Consider the following 17,725-nt stretch of genomic DNA (forward strand, 5'->3'; position numbering starts at 1 on the left):
CTCAATTAAAAGGCTTGAGATAGACATGAACAGTGATGCTGGGCTGGAGGCACTGGAATGACGCTGCCAATGGGAGGGATGCTGGGAAAGGCATACATCTGTGCTAGTTTGTTGTGACACATGCTATTTATAACTAGGGGGAAAAGAGGAAATGAAAATTATTGTTAATACTAAAACCATGTCTCTTGTGAAACTTCCAATGAAGCAAGGTTGTGCCTGACCCTTATTTGCTTGCGTTACCTGCGCTGCTGGATGGCTAACTAGATCCTGGAACAATGCTCTACTTAGAAATCCTGAACACTTGCACATAAAGAAACAGCCATCTGATATTGGTGGAAAACCCCAGTGCTTTCATCCAAACAGCAAATAAACTTAAGTACTAATCCAAATGGGAAACCTTGGAGAATCAGTTCAGTTGAAACTTCCTGAAGGTTTTTTACCTGCTGCCAAGTATCAAATGTTTGGGATGACAATGACCAAGGGATAAGAGACGGAAACATTTCTTTATTTTTTCATTTGCTTGCATCGTAGCTCTGGCAGTGTTAGGGTAGTGTCCATTCCACCATGTCCCCTGTTCAGTTACTTACACTCTCCATTCAAAACCACATGTGATTGATCAGCCAAGAGCAGTTCCTTTGGTACATCCACATGCCTTGGCAAACCAGAGATGTTCTAACACAAGTACAGTGTTGGAAAGTAAAAGAGGCCCAGTGGCTCCGGCGGGGAAAGAAAATGCAGTCCAAAGCCAATGTGGTTGATAAGAGCAAAACTCCGTTTATTAGCAATCCAGAGGCACTTATTTAGTATACCAGCTTGTTAACTCTCCAGTGGCTTAAAGCTTATCAAAGCGAATTTCTGCTTCTACATAATTGGACTTACATTGGCAAGCTTCTACAGTCATGTTATGATTAAAAGAATTCAGAGTTCACCTCCTTTCTCTCCTGGTCTTATCTACACAGCTGTACCTTCTCAAAACTCCCTTCTTGTTCCCAGCTTGGTTCTCACAGGGATTTTTCTCATGCAGAGTTTTTCTCACACACAGGCCTTTTGCTTGAAGGCCTATTGCTTGTATAGTTCTTTTATTGATCCCATAATTCTATCAATGATCCATGCCCCTGATCCCTCAATAATTCTGCAACGGTACAGAGCAATAATTCACAGACTGTAGTAAAAGCCAGCAATCAGAATACCTTTAATGAATTAGAGAATGAGCTGCAAAGCCCATGCAAATTGCAAGGGACCTCAGTTTAACTGCAGTCATAGCCTAATTTTACTGGCTCAGTTTTCAATTTTTTAACATACTTACATCAGCTTTATCTGACAAAACTTCAGTAAAATTAAATACTGATCCTCTTATCATTAAAACCAGACACCATACGGTAGGACAAGAATGAAAGTGACACATGAGACAATTCCACCATAAGGTTTTGGAGGAATGTATCAGTTGAGATTAAGTAATAGTGGCTAAGACCACCTCAAGTGCAACTTTCTAAGTAAATTATTTGTGTTTCCCATCTCAAATGGAAAACAAAAGTCATAACACAAATCAATTCAAATCTGATAAAACCATGGATTTTACAGGAAATAGAACATTTTGGTTTTGAGTATTTTAAATGTTTCTGAATTGGATAAATTTAGTAACACAATGTCCTGTCAAAAAAAATTAGGCAAATTGTTTTTGTTTCATTTTTTGTCTTTTTTTAGCTGAAAAGATCTAAGGAAACATCCACTGTATTGCGCTTGCTTATAAAGTATTCTGATGAAATCCAAATGTCAATAAGTATTTTCTGGAGATGATTTTTATTACTGCAAGATTTCTCTTTAGCTTTTTCACAAAGATTCTTTTATAAGGTCAGCCAGTCTCTTGAAGGCCTGCAATGACAAATATGGTTCACATTTATATTTCAGCATTACATGAACAGGGAACACATCAAACCTGTAAAGCTACTAAAACTTACCCTAACCATATAGAATCAATATTTTATAATGCAAAGTTCTGCTGATATTCTCTCTTTTCCTTTTACAAAATAATGTATGGGCTTTGACTGCACAAAGCTTCTGATTCTCTGATAGAAAATAAAAGAGATTTCTGAAAACAGAAAAATGCATATATTGATGTTCAAAGGTTATTTGGAGTTCAGATGTGACTTCTAACAAACTAGTGATCCCTGAAAGAGTATCTCTTTTAACTTAATATTACAGCCTGGAGACTCCAAAGGTGAAAAAAAAGGAAGAACAGACATATATAAAAAATACAGCTTGACTGTCAATGTATGGCTATGAATTACTTTAACAAAGAAAAAGGGAAAAATAGAAGAAATACAGAAGAAATAAAAAGGCAATAGAAGCACTTGGCTGTTACAAACCTTCGCAGCTGCATGAAAGTACAACTATAGATACTGAACTGTTTCAAGCACCCTAATCAAATCAGTATTAAATCTGCACAAATAAATGTCTCCAATCTCTTCTCCCACTGATTTTATAGATAGAGCCAAATAAAATTAAAAATGCTCCTAAAACACATAAAAGATTAGTTCCTGAGAAATAAAATAAAGCATGTATGTGAATAGTATGAAATAAAATATTCTTTCTTACAAAGAATTGCCAAAACACAGACAAAAGAGGTAATTCAATCTCAGAATCTCGGGAATGCAAAGTCTAAAAGATACATGATGCCTGCTAATACTTAAGCAAATAGCAGGACTTACTCTGGCTTCACTAAAGCCTTTATAAATAATGTCTGGGAGGTTCAAGTGTGACACACTGCATGTATGAGATATACAGAAAAATTCTAAGTGGTCCTAAAAATTTGGTACCTTTCAGGTCATTTGGATGAGTATCTTGCTTAAGAAACAGCTAATACTGCTGCAAAAGTACTGCTTAATCACCTACAGACTAAAACTTCTAACATTTAACAAAAAATATACGGAGAAGGGTATAAAAATAAGGGAGCATTACTGTGTGAGAAACTGTCTTGATAAGAATGCAAAAAAAAAACCTCACCAGCTCCATCTGGGCAGGAGAAGACAGAGAGAAGGAGGCTCTGACATAAGAACTAGGCTCTGAACTATCAATATTGAATGCTCCTCCAGGAACCAGTAATACCTATGAAAATTGATTAACCACACAGTTATTATCACTTCTACATTTTAAAAAAACTATGTTAAATTAAATTAAAGAAAGCTCAGTGCTTACACACTTGTATCAGAACATGGTGTAATATATTTTTTTCTTCAAAACAAGGAGACAAAAATATGCAACCTGTAACCAGACTTTTCTTAATAAAACCAAATGGTCTTAGGTTTTGGTTACTAGGTCTGGCTTATATCATCACATTGCTTAGAAGCACCTGGGGTGTAGCTTACTCAGTACACAGTGGTGGGTCGTACAAATTGGAGAAATAAAATCAAATGTAATTTCCCTCATTAAAAAAATTTGGTGAACAGCCATCATACATACAGGTACATATATTACATATGTAATACATGTATATTATATATATGTAACATACAATGACATATTGTACCATATGTTATATTGGTTTCGATTTAAGTAAACTGATTAAATATCAGCATCTGAATAGAGTCATGAAAATATTTTGTTAATGAGTAACTATGCCACAGTGCCTGATTTGCAGACTTAATGATGGTGCACAGCAAGTTCCCCTGGTTTTTTATGTGGACATTTTTTATGTGGACATTTATATGTGGACACATATTTTATCTCTCCCTTTTATCATTTTAAGATCATAAGTCATTAAATCATATGTCATACTTCTTTCTTCAAAGCCTTTTCCATTATCAGCTGCTGTGTATCAGAAATACCCTTAATTTTGATCCATAAGAACATGCCAGCAGCAGGAGGGTACCATTCTGCCAAATCTGGAGAGAGAGAAAATGGAATCAAGGAAGAAACTTATGCCCCACTTTTAATGGATACATCATAGATTCAGTAATGTTTTGGATTTGCTGGTACGAACATTATTATCACTATTGCTATAGTGATTTTTTGTATCTTGCTTTAAATTAAGGTCACTATTTCAGAGAAATTTTAAAGACAGATATTTTAAACATAGTAAGTATAAGAACATAATGAAGTGAAATACATGCTCTTTGTAAAATTGCTCTAAATAGTAATGTGGTGAGCTTTTTTCATCACCATCTATCTCCCTGTCCTACCAGAAAGCATAAAAACACAGCAGTAGACAATTTGTCCTAAGCTTAATATTTAATGTAATTGATTTGCTTATAGTACTTATCTGTCACTTCAGTCAAGAGATGAACTTAAGTGATTTTTCTTGAGCACAAAGATGATAAACAGCTAGAAAAAAAATTTAAATTATTATCTGTGTTGCACTCTGACCTTTTAACCACTTGTCAGCAGCAGTGAGCATTGCATCTCGCTGGATCCTGTAGAAATCCACCACTCTGAAAGCAAATTATCAATTGAAAGTCACGAACTCATATGATTTCAGAGTCCATTTGTTTCTGAAGGCAGAAACAAAGCTTTTCTACTTGAACAACCCAAGAGCATCTCCAACAAAGCACTGATCAACCAGACAGAGGAACTCCCTGTGTGGCTGCTTCTTCAGCTCTACATGTATTGTAGAAACCTTTTATATATTACCTCTATTCTGTCTATTATAGCAGTAGATACAAGTCCCGTTAACAGTATTTACTGCATAAAGCACACATACTGAAGAAAATTAGGACTTAAACATATGCAAAAGCACAGACTAGATATTTGTGCATTTGGGTTGAATTTGTGCAACAGGTATACATGGAAATGGCATTTGACAAGGTAAAAAGCAAATCACATGACAAACCTGTCATAACTATTTGACAGCTTCCCCTTTTCTAAACTTTTGAACCTACCTCCTTCATACTTGAAGTAAAAATTTCAAATAATTTAATTTCTTACTGGGAAAAATGACCCTAATCCAAGTTTCACCATGGACAAGTCATGTGCAGTGGCTTTTGTTGACATAAAATAACACAGCTGTGCAATGGAAGACACAAGAGAAATGCCTGATACTGAGTTCGTAATTCAGATGCAAATGTGTTCCCACATCTTGAGAAAACATCCTTACTAATTTGCATAATTTGCAAAATTTTACATTTGTACTTTTAAAAACACCCTAGGAACCAATAGCTTTGATTTGTGGATGTATTTCATTACACCTGATACAAAAACACCAACACCTCCAGAGACTTATACAGTTTTGGGGCCCAGCTATAGCTAGTGTATATTTCATACATTCTGTATGAAATGTAAATCTCCTTTGTGCAGTTTTTACCAAAATTGCAAATTCTGTTACAAAGTTTTTACCTGTTACTATTTTAATTACATGTTGAAATTACACCCATTAGTAAGACAAAACTTCCCCAAATATGTAGCTACTCCAAAAACCAGACAAGCTTCTACTCAAAAGATTGATCTAACACCTCACTCTTGAGCAAATGAAATCAGCTGGAAGAGATTCTAGTCAGCTGTGGGGGGCCTTATCAGTTTAGGTTATAAAGCATTGCAGCTGCCCTGCTACAACTCTATTTTCAGTAGTTCAACCAGAAGAACAGTTTTTGGGCTTGAACAAGGCTGCCTTTTGACCAACCAGAAAGAGGTAAGTGAAGAGATATATTTGGGATTTATTTTTTTTGAAACTCTTAGAAGTTTAGCTAAAGTGTGGTCCAGATTTCTCTGTGAGACTTATTTTTTATGTTCCTAAATCTTAAAACAAGGCAAAGCTGAGGCTGGTGTGTCTGGTTTTTTTTTTTTTTTCAAATAATGCTGTTTACAGTATGAACATCAGGAGACAGAAGCAGCTGTTACAGTGAGATACAAGAACTTTTTGCATGCTTTGCTCATGTTTCTGTTATGGGCCTTTGCAGAGTGTAGCACACTCCCACTGAAGTGGGAAGCTTGGGGCTCTAGTGGTATCCAAATAGAGAATACAAAATGAGGCAGTGATAGTCAAAAGAAACTGTGCTCCTCCTGCATAATAAATGAAAACCAAACGTGCGTCAGTCAGTATGCAAGAAATGCCTTGTGAGTTAGACAGTAGCCCAGTGCTCTCTCTCCAAGAGCAGTGAACAAGGCAATGTTTAGTGGGTGTAGATGACCCTCACTGCTCTTCCATCAGTATCCACAATCAGGAGATAAAGGATGGCAAGAGTGTGAATTCCTGTTAACTTAGTGAGGCAAGAATTCTCTTTATAAAGGCTATGCTAACTCTTTCTCAATGGATTCTGTGCTCAGAAATCTTAGCTTTTGCTACAGACCCCAACACTTTAGCAGGGATCAAAACTTTATTCACTGGCTTGAAGCTTCCAGGATCCTCTCAAGCTCCCTTCAGATGGGAGCTGCATAATGCACCAGGGGACTGGAGGATTGTCTGCCTGGATTGGTAGGTGATATACCCTGACCTGCTTGTCTGCAACTTCATACTGTGTCTCTTCAGGGCTCTTGTGTGAACCCAGCAGTCTTGGTGACCTGCCTCACCTACTTGGCCTAATACTAGTCCACCTCCTCTGACTTGTTTACTACAAAGCATGTTTGATATTGGTAATAAGTAGCAGAATGACAGATGATGGGTATCAGCATATGACATAACCCTACCTGTCTATATGCTCCAAGAAACCCTTTTGTCCCCATTGCTGAAGCAGCTGTGATATCATAATCTAAAGAAATAAAACACATCATCAATAACAGTTTTAAAGAGGACTGTTCCACCATCATCAAAAGATCCATAGCCAGATGCATTATTGAGCATTTTCCAGATATGAAACTGCATGTGGTGTCTCTTGGAGCCACATAAGCAGAGGTGCCAAGGGCAACAGGTCCATGTTACTGGTGTCTCCAAGGAGCAGGGCAGTATTTGGAAGTTGGGGTGGAGGGAGGGAAAAATGGATGAAGAGCTAAATATGATAACTGGGGAGAAAGAGGAAGGCAATGTATATTGATTTACCTTCCTGTCCACATCGGCCTCTCCGCTTTAATAGTGCCTCTGTGACGAACTAATGGAGCTGGAAGATGGAAGCCACGTTTAGATGTGTTCAATGTCTCCTTTCCTTATTGCTAACCATGAAGGGGCTGTAACTGGCAGCTTGCTTTCAAATGTCTTTGTGGGCTGCCAATATTGCTTTAATTGAAAAGTAGAATGAAAAAATAATAAATGTTTCTTCCATGCTATGCTTTACATTGAGGTTTTTCAAATGAACCTACCAGAAGGAGATAAAGTATTTCAAATCTTGATTCTTGAAATCTGAGTTAAGGGGTATCAGCTTAACTGTCCATGCACTGAAGACAACCCTCTAGCTCTGGTTCTGAGTTCTATGGTGGTATCTCTTTGGCAGAATTGACAATGAATGTGCATAAGCAAAACAGCAAAAGTGCAGAACTGTGAAAGTACAAAGCTGTTTTCTTGTGGTTTCTTATAACTTGGAATATGTTGTCTTCCCTAAATACAGTTCATTTGGTGGTTTAGTACTTGCCTGAGTGAATGTGCTGGTGTGCATTGTTGACACCTGAATGTGCAGAACAACTCTGTCAATGAGAGGCTTGGGACCTGTCAGAAAACCTATTCTTAAGCTAGAAAACAAACAAACAAAAAGTTACTACAAAAACGCAATGTGCTAGTACTTTGTCTGAGTTATATGTGGGAAAACATGCAACCATTTTATTGACAGTGTGAGGATCTCTTATGCATTCAAATTTATCTGTGTCTTAATACTGATGTCAGCTTACACAATTTAGAAGCTGAGTATCAAAGTAATGAAATAAAAACAAAGAGGTTTTAATGCTTATAATAGCTTCTTAGTAATGAGGCTTCAGGACAAAATCTGTGTTTGTAAACTGTCCTTTGCAACTATAAAGATTATGTGAAGCAAAGGAAAGATAGGTTTTCCCATAATGAAAAATCATGATTGCTCAGGCTTTATGACGAACAGATAAGAAGTGGCAAATGGCTTTACTCTTCTACTTCCTTTCAGTACTGCAGAAGGAATAGAATTTAGACTGATAAACTAGCTGGTTGTTTATGCTTCAATTCTTATTACCCATCTTTACAGATTGGCTGAAGTTTTTATTTGAAGAAAAATGGAACCAGTAAGCTCATGTGTGTCTTTGGCAAAGATAATATTGTCATGCTATTTTGCAGTGTCACTTCTGAAAATGCAATCTCACTTAGTGTTATGTTGTTGCCTCACTTTCTCTAGGATGGGTTATAATCCACCAGCTGCCAATGCAGAATCCACATTAATTTTTTATGTCTATTAGGATAACAGATAAAAGCAAGTTAAAAACCAAATATGTTGACTTGCATGAAATGGAAAACAGCCAAATTAGTTTTTTTTCAGGCAGGTGGAAACAACCTAAAAGAACTGGGAGGCTAGATATCAGTATAATCCTATGAACAGTTTGTGAAGAATGATTGTTTCTTTTCTGTATTACAAGTTCAGGGAGCTTGCAGGAATGGTAAGAGATAGATAAAAAGGGAAATGGAAAAAGAAGAGAGGAAAGCTCCTAAGGGTTTCAGGAACAGAGCTGGAGTCCAGCATCTGTCTTTCTGCCTAGATGGTGCCTGCAAGAAGGGCTGCCTGGGGGGAGAGGCTTAACTATCAGCATCAGAAGAGAAACAGAACCTGGAGTAAAGGGACTGCCAAGAGATGACATGAAAAGTGAGTGGACTGTGAAAAGCTGTTGATTCAGAAGTTCATTCCAGAAGTGGATAGGTATTAAATGAGAAAACACTACAACATGTTTCATCAGTTCTTATGAAGTCTTGGGTCTTAACTGAATAGGCAATGCTAAGTGGTCTGCAGCTGGCCTTACCCAGATGAGAGAATTTTAGAGAAAGAGTCGGTCCTGATAACTCGGCCATCCACATCCATTGAGAGGAAAGTTGGAGCCCATGGCTTGGAATAAAAAATAAAAAATAAGGTTCAAAGTGCTAGTAAGGATTATAATGGAATTATTTTCTTTACTATGAAGGCACAATTCATTCTTCAAATGTGAATTCCAAGGAAAACATGGCAGTAACTTTCTGACAAGTAATTGTTTAGCCTAGCTTTCTGAGATGTGATTACAACATTCTGTGAAAGTCTTCAAGAAATCAGCTTTATTTTTTGAACTTGCTTAGCCCACTGTTTAGCATACAAGTGTTCAGTTTAATTATTGGTATGATGCCATAAGAAGAAGAGAGAAATAATGATTTTTCTGCCAAGATGTCTTTGTGGAGGTACTGCAATTTCTAAAATGGAGCCTTGTAGCTTTTTGCTTTGCCATATTAAAAAATGAAATCAGAATATATGTCCAAATTGTGAAGATCTGAGTCCAGTATACTTTTTCCTTATCAAGAATTCTGTTTTTACACCTTCTCCCCTACCCTATCTAACAAAGCTTCACAATGCTATTCAATGAGTAAGTGAAGCAGTTTTATTGCCACCTTTCATAAAAACATATTTCAAAAGAGAAAATGCTGACCTTTATCTTCTACCAATGTTATACTTCTTTTAAGACCTGTTCTGATTTCTGAAGTTAGGTACTTTTAAAGACTGAGCAACTGTAGATTCACGTATGAAATTTGCGGAAAATTTACACAAAGAAGGGTAGCTGCATATCCAGTATCACAATCTATGGTACCTGGGAGAACTCCCAGATTTGCCAAAAGGCAAGGGGATAAAAATGGGGTATAGTAGATGGGGAGTAGGTAGTCTTCTGCTGAATGAAAGAAGAGACAGGGAGAAAGGAATATTGAGAGGCTGCAAATTTCAAGTGCTGCTTCAGTGACATACTTGCTTTGCATTGAATGCAAAGTCTTCATCACTTTCTGATTACTGAAAAATTCTACCTCCTGTATGAGGCTTGAGAAACTTGAACCACTGATTAACAGGACATAAAATACCACAAAGGGGAAAATGACTGAACGGAGCACAGACTGTGAGGCCTACAAATGCCTTGGTAGCATGTGAAGAAGGGGCATGCAGGAAGGTCCAGGACTCAAACCTTAGTTCTCTCCTAAAACCTTAGTTTCTCTCCAGAAAATAAGGTGCCACTAAGGATTATGGAAGACAAATTACCTTTTCAAATTGAAGAAAGTAGTAAGGATCGTCTTCTATTATGAGAAAATCATATTTTCTTGCAAGCTAAAGGAATTAATAAAAAGTAACGAAATGAATAAAAGTTAGACACTGCAAATTCAGTCAGGTTTTTTTTTTTTTAACCAGCACCATATTATGCTTCTATTGATTGGTCATTCATTATATAGAAGCCCCCATGATGAGAAACCTTCAAGTGCCCAATTCAGATATCAAAAGATTATACGAGTAATCCTGGTACCTGTAGTACAAGGACCCATGCACACAACTGAAGCTCTGCTCCACGTGGCATTCAAACTGTGCAGGCAATGTGCAGCAAATCCAGTTAGAAGCCCATGGCAAAGGTGCCAGCCACCAATGGGCTACCATTGAAAAACAGTTTATCTAAAGCATAGTTTCTCTGAAGAGTTGTCATGGAAGACATTCTGCTAGAAACAAGTTCTAGGAGAAATGTCTACTGGACTACTAATGGCCCCAAATACCAAACATGGGAAACCTTCAACTGAAACAAGACTGACATTTATCTATTGCCACCTCCAAGGTTCACAAGGTCACAGCTCCATACCTGGTAAATCTCCTTCTTGCGCTCTGTAGTCAGTGAGTTGCCAGTTGGGTTGCATCCATTTGGAATAGTATACAGGAATTTGGGGAGGTGATGGCTACAATTTTTCACATCCTCTGGGCTCCAAGCAGACAGAATTTCTTTTAAAGCTTTTGGAATAATGCCATGCTGGTCACTAGGAATATTAATTATATTACAACCCAAGGGTCGCAGCTGTTGATAGAAGGAACAAGACTGTCATAATTGTGCAATTCAAAGGTCTTCCTTTTGTCATTGGCACTGTAAAATTTCATCCTTTCTTTTTGATTTTATAGATATCTCAAGCTCCATTTGCTCATGAGTCAACTAAAAGTTTGCCTGAATTTGCTGTAAGGCTTGTCAAACTTACCACATTACTCTTTATTTGTCCTACTAAGCCAACTGAGAAGAAACAGGTATCTCCTATGTTCAATTGCCGCTCTTCTCCAGGAAATCAGATTTGGTTTTTCAAGCAGAAAGAGATTTTGTAAACTTGAACCGTTCTCTCAGGACTCCTCATGCTCTCACCACAGACAGTTAAGGTCACAGCACCTTTGTTTCCTACTGACAATTTACACTCTACTTCAGTGGAAATACCAGAGCTTTAAGCTACTCTTCATTGACAAAGGGCAAAGAATCTGTTCTCTATAGATATATTCAGCAGTACAAAGGAGAATGAAATGATGCTACTGCAGTGACACGTTGACAGCTGTATGAAAAAATATAGGTAAAATACCAGTGAAAAAGCTTGCTGTCTCTCCTCTGTGGAATTTCAATTTGTATGATGTAGTGCTCTGCATTTTTAAGTAAAACTGCAAGCTGCTGCATTGTCAAAATACATTCCTAAAAAACTACAGCTGATTAGACTATATATTCAAATTTAGGACAGCAAACAATAACAATTAATTTTGATGCAAGGGGGGACAACTGAATTTGTAGTGTATTTATTCTAACCCTTCTTGCAGCTCTTATGCATTTTGAGCTGGCATTTAATTTTATACTGATTAAGCTTCTTTTCAGAAGTAAACTTTGCTGCTTTTGCATAGTTCTCACTAATTCATATCTTCATACTCATACATGGATGTTTCAGGCCTATTCCAATATTATGCTATTTATAGCTATTGTATAATCTGACCATTGAAATACTTCAGGTATAATACACACCCACTTGTTATAAATTTAATTCAACCAAACTAGGTCCTGATGGCTTTCTTTCCAGTCCTATATGTGATCTTAGCCCTTGAATGAACTAGCATTTGGAAGAGGACCTTCGAATAGCTTTTACAGAACTTATAGTAGAAAACCTTCTATGAGTTAATATTTATGAACTTAGCTGGTTGGACACTAAAATATTCAGTCTTAGGTATGTTTTTATGGCAAATACAGACAGTGTTTATATGACTGCAGATCAGGCACTAAACTATTATATTAGTTCAAATATAATATTCACAATGTTTTGTAGCTAAAGAATACTTACAGCTGCTAGTGTCCCAGAGTATGTGGGTGCATCCAAAAGGATGTTGTCTCCAGGATTAATGAGCATTTCGAACACCTGCAAAAGAAAAGATTCTGTTTCAAAGATGGTTCAATTTTTGTACATGTGCTTTATACTTTTGACTTCTTAGTGGGATTAAAAAATCTTGATTAGATACTAGTAATTCCCTAACCATATTATTTTCCTGTCTGTCAGAAAGGCAATGAACAGATGAAAAATCTGCTTTAGAGCCAAATTAAGACAGGTTATCAACTAGAGAATACCAACTTGACATGGAAAGACAGTGCTCTGAAGCACTCTTTCTCCTGTATAAGTTACAGAAAGAATCAACTAAACAGCAGTGAGAGTGGACTAGAAAGGATAACTATTTCAGCAAGTAAAACCCCCCAAAAAATCAGGAAGTAAGAAAAAGAAGAAACATATTTAGAACAGAGTTATGGTAAAGCATCTATGCACTTATTATTGCACTACTTGAGTAACATGAAATGTTACCTTATAGCATATTTTCTACACAAATTTTTTTAATTATCCAAACTTTCATGCAGTCCTGACAGTCTAGAATGCCACTCCAATTTTATTTCATTTCCCTTGCATTGGCAGTACTGTCAGACATGCATTTAATGAAGTACCCTGCCTATAGTTATAGAGGGCACTTAATGCTGACTACAGCTGAACTGATGGGAGAATAAACATCTCTCTGAATGAAATGCTTCTGACATATGAACCTTTTGGTCTTACTTTACACAAGCCTTCCTGGCTGCCGGTTGTGACACACACTTCCATCTGTCCTTGCTCAGGACTGTAATTGGCTGTGGGGGGATCATGGAGGGTCCGCTGGAAATCTTTTAGCCAAGACAACAGCTCTGGAATCCTGAAACATGAATAAGAAGGCATATCTAACACCTTATATAGGCCAAAGCTAGGCTGTTCCTCTAAATCCCTGCCAAGTCTAGCATGCAGTCCTGAGTCTGATTTCAACTGTCACACAGATACACTGTGCACTGATAGCAATTGCTATGACTGCTTTATCAAATTAAGAAAATGAGATGGGCATCTGTGGTCCCTACACCAAATTATCATAGTGAAATCTGGGCAGAAATTATTTGCTAAGGATGAAACAGGGTGGAAGCTGAACAATACCCACTCCTAGAAGTGATCCTTCTGTACTCGAATGTGGCACTGTGACAAAGCTCTTAATGCTGCTAGAAACTGGCTGCAGATTACAAGGATTTTGAAAACACATTTTCCAAGAAATATCTTAAGATCTTGTAGGGTGTTCATAAATGGCTGGGTTCATTTAAATATTAAGAAAAGTCTTAGCTGATGCCTCGTGTGTCTCTGTAGGTACCCAAGTATTTTTGCAAACCTGTCCCCCCCCCCACCTGAATCAGTGCTGTCTGCTTGAGGAGTTTACATGAGCACCAAAGTAATGTAATGACATGCAATTTTTGTACCAAAAATGACAATTCTATAAATACCTCCACTCAACTATCACCAGTACATACTGACTTTAGTACGTAGTGCCAAAAGAAAAGAAATACTCCAAAATGTAGAAACTATGTATTGCAATTCACTATCTCCTAAATACTATCTGTTTTGGGAGTCTGGATTCTCAAATACTAACAGCTAGGAAATGCTCTACTAGGATTAGGGTTTTAGGTGATTTAAGTGATTTTTTCCACTTGAACTGAAATGTAAATAGTGAGGCAAATTGAAAAAAACACGGGTTTTGGAAAGAACCTATTGTTTGAAAAATGGGCTTTATGAACAGGTTTTAAAAACACAGGTGACTTAATGCAATAATAAAGGATATTATGATCCTTAGCTTCTGGTATCTTGAATTGCAAGCAGCTGTGACAAGATACCCTGCTGAGGCTGAGTACTGGAGAGCCCTCTTCATCAGATCTTCCCCAATCTCAATAGGAGTTCCATGTCCAATGTCAACAGTTGCCCTCTTAAATGGAAAAACATTAGGATTTGGTGCCCCTCCAGCCAGAGAGATGAGAGATGGAGGAGACTTCTGCATCAATTCGGCTAGAGTAAAAGGAAAACACCTTGGTTACAATTTGATTATTACAATGGTGATCATATCCTTTAATCAGTATTTAATAACAGCCCAGAGAACTTGTTCTATTTTTCAATTTACTTGTTTAACTATCATGAACTCAAATGGATAATTTTTCTTAAACTCACCTTTCTGCTTGGATTAAATAGGGAGGGAGATGCTGTTAGCACAGACTAAAAAAATAATTTTAAGTTAAAAAATTTGTAATTTATTTTGAAACAATCTGAACAGTTCTACTATTATAAAAACTTCAGTGACTGATGTCTTTTGAGCTTCAAGAATTTAAAATCTTAATGATCTTCTGTTTAGACTGACTTGAAATGATTTGCTTTGTTTTTTTTCTGTTTTTCATTTGGTCTCACTCAGCTGATCTGGCAGCTACACTGACAGATGATCATAGCTTTTCTATAAGGGAACAGAAATGTTTCTGGTAGCCTAGTTTTAGTGGCAGAGACACTTTGTAAGTAATTTGCTATGAAGAAAATCTTAATTCCTGCTTTTAAGTCACAGTTTCACAATCATTCAGATCCAATCTATGCAGTGCAGACTGGACCTTAATCCAGCAAGGGCACTTGATTGCATTAAATCTAAGAACTCACAATATTGGCATTCATGCTGGCTTGACAGTTTTACATCATTTTACATCAGATGAGAGGACAGATGATACCAGGTCTGGCTTAAAAAGCAGCCTGTTATTGAGTGTATTTTCTACTAGTTATTAGCAGACTTGAACATGGGGAGTTAATTCTTATCAGCTATTTCACCAGTTTGGTTTATGCCTGTGACTTTTGGCCTGGTAAAGAGAGATTTACTTTGTCATCAAAACTGCAGGCTCAATATGTCTTTCTGCAGGACCTGTGCTACTTAATACTTTTGTTATGATGCATATCAATGTATCACTTGAAAAAGAGACTGCCTAGAGTGAATTACTTGACTTAGCTGTACCTGTATGAAACATTTTAAGCAGAACAGCAAATGCCAACCCCTTACCACGAGGGGAAATTGACCACTGAAGGCTTAACTAGTGATGTATGTTTCATGCTCGGATTCTGTCAGGTCTCTGTGGGTTGCAACTGAGTAAACAAGTAGGCAGTTAAGCTCTTCTATCTGTCACATGGAAGACAATGTAATGTGGTTGCCTAAAGATAGATGAATATGGAAAAGGAAAGTGTAGTACTGAGGGGGTGGGGGTGGTGAGGCATTTATGGACACGAACAGGATACAGGAAAATGAGGTGGAAAGAAACATGCTGGGACTTTCAAGTCATTAGCAGTTGCTTGTTCCTGGACACACAGCATAAACTCAGTTGCAAACTGTGCCAAAAGCCTTGGTTCAGAGACAGTAGCAGAGACTTTTCAGTCACTTGTTAAAGTGATAATACTAATTCGTCTGTCTGGATGGGTTTCTGAAATGGTTCAAGGCTATTCACTTTATTTTTCTTTATACCTGCTTGGCATCTTCACTTGACAAAAGTCAAGCTATCTGGCCTTGCTTGTCAGCTTACAGCATGGTTTTCTTTCAAACCTTTTCAAGTCTTAAGCCATGATATCCCAGCACAAACCAGAACACAGAATGATGCTTTCAGAGCAACTGGGAAGAAGGGACATGTACTCACTCAGGAGTCTTATTGGAGATGCTTTTCTTGCTCCACTCACAGTGGTGATGAACCTAGAGTAATTCATATCTATGGAGAAAGAGTAATTAGTTGGGCATGAAGCTAGAAGAGGGAATAAGAACTGCAGTGTGCTTTTGGTATGTGCATCTCCCACAAGTAATGCTTTTGATCTGGGTAATTTGTGGTATGCCAGTGAACAGGAAAAAGCCCTTTCCCCCTCCCTTTACTGTCAGCTCTGGACTTTTAAAGGCAAATTAGAAATCTGAAGATTTGATGGCTCTTAAACAACCATCAGCTCTTTTTTATTTAATGAGAATCCAGCTTTATTTAGCTGTATTAAGCACTGCATTTGAAGTGCTTTTAGGACTGCGAGCTATCATTATGAGTCAAAACACTTGTCAAGTTAGAGGTTTTGTGTTTTTTTTTTTTTTTTTTTTTTTTTTTTTTGGTGGTTTTTTTTTTTTTTTTTTTTTGGAAAGGATAATTAAGATAGTCTTTCAAATGTATCTGAGGAGTGCTTTCTCTCCTTTTCCCTGGTGCCCATAGAGACTTAGTGGATAGTGAACTAGAGTCAGGCAGGAAGCCCGAAGGCCTGGAAGGGCCACAAGAAAGCAATCTCCTTCGAAGGTAAGGAAAGCACAGAAATGAAGTCGAAGGGCAAAGAGCAACCACAGCCACACGCATGTGCCGGCAGTTACTAGGATCGATCTCCCGAGCAAGGCCGCTTTGAAAAAAACATCTCGTGCTTTCTAAAAATACCTTCCTTAACTTCGCTCCCCCTCCAGCCCGGCACAGGCGCGGTGCTGGCTGTACGTAAGGGCGGGCTGGAGCTGTGTTTTAAGGGACAGCTGAGCAGCGCTTCGCTGTCCTTCCCGAGGCGATTCCGAGACACCCCCCTGCTGCCCACCCCCAGCCCCCCGAGGGGGCACAGAGCCCTCAGGGCCATCCCGAGCTCACGACCGGCGCCGTCCCGCTGTCCTGTGGGTTCGGCGGCGGCCGCGGGCACCTACCGGCGGAGGGCGCGGAGCCGGCGGGCGGGCAGGGCGGGCAGGGGCGGCCCCGCTGTGGGCATGTGCCGGGCGCTGAGGGGACGCGGGGCTCTGGCCGGCGCTGCCGCCTGCGCGCTGCGGGCAGCTCGGCAGCGAGCGGCGGCGCGGGCCCGGAAGCGATCCTGTGCGGGTCCGTGCGAAAGCCCTAAAACGAGCGGCTCCCTCAGCGGTTCCGGCTGTGTAGTGCCCGCGAAGCGAGGGCTGGAGCCCGATATTGCGGGGAGAGGCGGGGAAGCGAGGCAGGGGGCCCCGCCGGGGGCTGGGCAGCCCCGGGTGCGGCCAGGGCCCTCTCGGCAGCGGCGGGGCGAAGCAGGGGCTGGTGGTGGGGAAAATGGAGGAGAATCACAGAATGGTTTGGCTTGGAAGGGACCTGCAAGACGATCTAGTTCCAACCCCCTTGCCACGGGCAGGGACACCTTTCCCTAGACCGGGTTGCTCAGTTCCATTCAACTTGGCATTGAACACTTTCAGGAATGGGACATCCACAACTTCTCTGGGAAACCTGTGGCAGTGTCTCATCATCCTCACAGTTAAGAATTTTTCCCTTCTATCCAACCTAAACCTCCTTTTTCTCAATTTGAAGCCGTTCCTCCTTGGCACTTGTAAAAAGTCTCTCTCCAGCTCTGTTGTAGCTCCCTTTGGGTACTGGAAGGTGCTCTAAGGTCTCGCTGGAGTCTTCAGGCTGAACAACCCCAGCTCTCTCCAACTGTTCATGGAAGAGGTGCTCCAGCCTCCACTCGCTCCAACGGGTCAATGTCTTTCCTGTGCTGGCAGCAGTCTGGGCGGGAGGTCTCATAAGAATGGAGTAGAAGGGCAGAATCACCTCA

At 39.1% G+C, this 17,725-nt stretch overlaps 1 protein-coding gene and 1 long non-coding RNA gene across 9 annotated transcripts in view; one reads left to right on the forward strand and one right to left on the reverse strand.

Annotated features, from left to right (window-relative positions):
• Positions 1 to 751: 751 nt before the first annotated feature.
• On the reverse strand, positions 752 to 16,954 carry AADAT (aminoadipate aminotransferase). Of its 3 annotated transcripts, none has more exons than XM_069013723.1 (14): positions 16,860 to 16,954; positions 15,850 to 15,918; positions 14,035 to 14,203; positions 12,908 to 13,040; positions 12,152 to 12,226; positions 10,660 to 10,869; positions 10,077 to 10,142; positions 8,830 to 8,912; positions 7,491 to 7,587; positions 6,616 to 6,677; positions 4,363 to 4,427; positions 3,775 to 3,881; positions 3,004 to 3,105; positions 752 to 1,872 (listed from the first exon to the last, which is right to left on the reverse strand). In XM_069013723.1, exons 2-14 carry the CDS (start codon positions 15,914 to 15,916, stop codon positions 1,831 to 1,833), a joined length of 1,278 nt encoding a protein of 425 aa, XP_068869824.1. In that variant the 5' UTR covers positions 15,917 to 15,918; positions 16,860 to 16,954; the 3' UTR covers positions 752 to 1,830. The 3 variants fall into 3 exon arrangements, 2 of the variants coding, with proteins under 2 accessions (XP_068869824.1, XP_068869823.1); XM_069013722.1 differs by lacking the exon at positions 16,860 to 16,954 and adding an exon at positions 16,609 to 16,787; XR_011150693.1 differs by lacking the exons at positions 3,775 to 3,881; positions 16,860 to 16,954 and adding an exon at positions 16,609 to 16,793.
• LOC138109746 (uncharacterized) overlaps positions 5,335 to 17,725 on the forward strand; it is a 233,093-nt gene continuing 220,702 nt past the window's right edge. For all 6 annotated transcript variants that reach the window (XR_011150698.1, XR_011150699.1, XR_011150696.1 and 3 more), the window contains exon 1: positions 5,335 to 5,620. This is a non-coding gene — a long non-coding RNA (uncharacterized lncRNA). The remainder of the gene's footprint in view (positions 5,621 to 17,725) is intronic.

The sequence above is a fragment of the Aphelocoma coerulescens genome, chromosome 4, assembly GCF_041296385.1.
Source record: "Aphelocoma coerulescens isolate FSJ_1873_10779 chromosome 4, UR_Acoe_1.0, whole genome shotgun sequence".
Taxonomy (NCBI): domain Eukaryota; kingdom Metazoa; phylum Chordata; class Aves; order Passeriformes; family Corvidae; genus Aphelocoma; species Aphelocoma coerulescens.

Coding starts and splice junctions, on each gene's coding strand:
- AADAT (XM_069013723.1), bottom strand. CDS start 15,916: ATGAATTACTCTAGGTTCATCACCACTGTGAGTGGAGCAAGAAAAGCA. Junction 10,870..12,151: donor ACTCTGGGACACTAGCAGCT/GTAAGTATTCTT, acceptor TTCTATCAACAG/CTGCGACCCTTGGGTTGTAA. Junction 10,143..10,659: donor GCAAGAAGGAGATTTACCAG/GTATGGAGCTGT, acceptor TAATTCCTTTAG/CTTGCAAGAAAATATGATTT.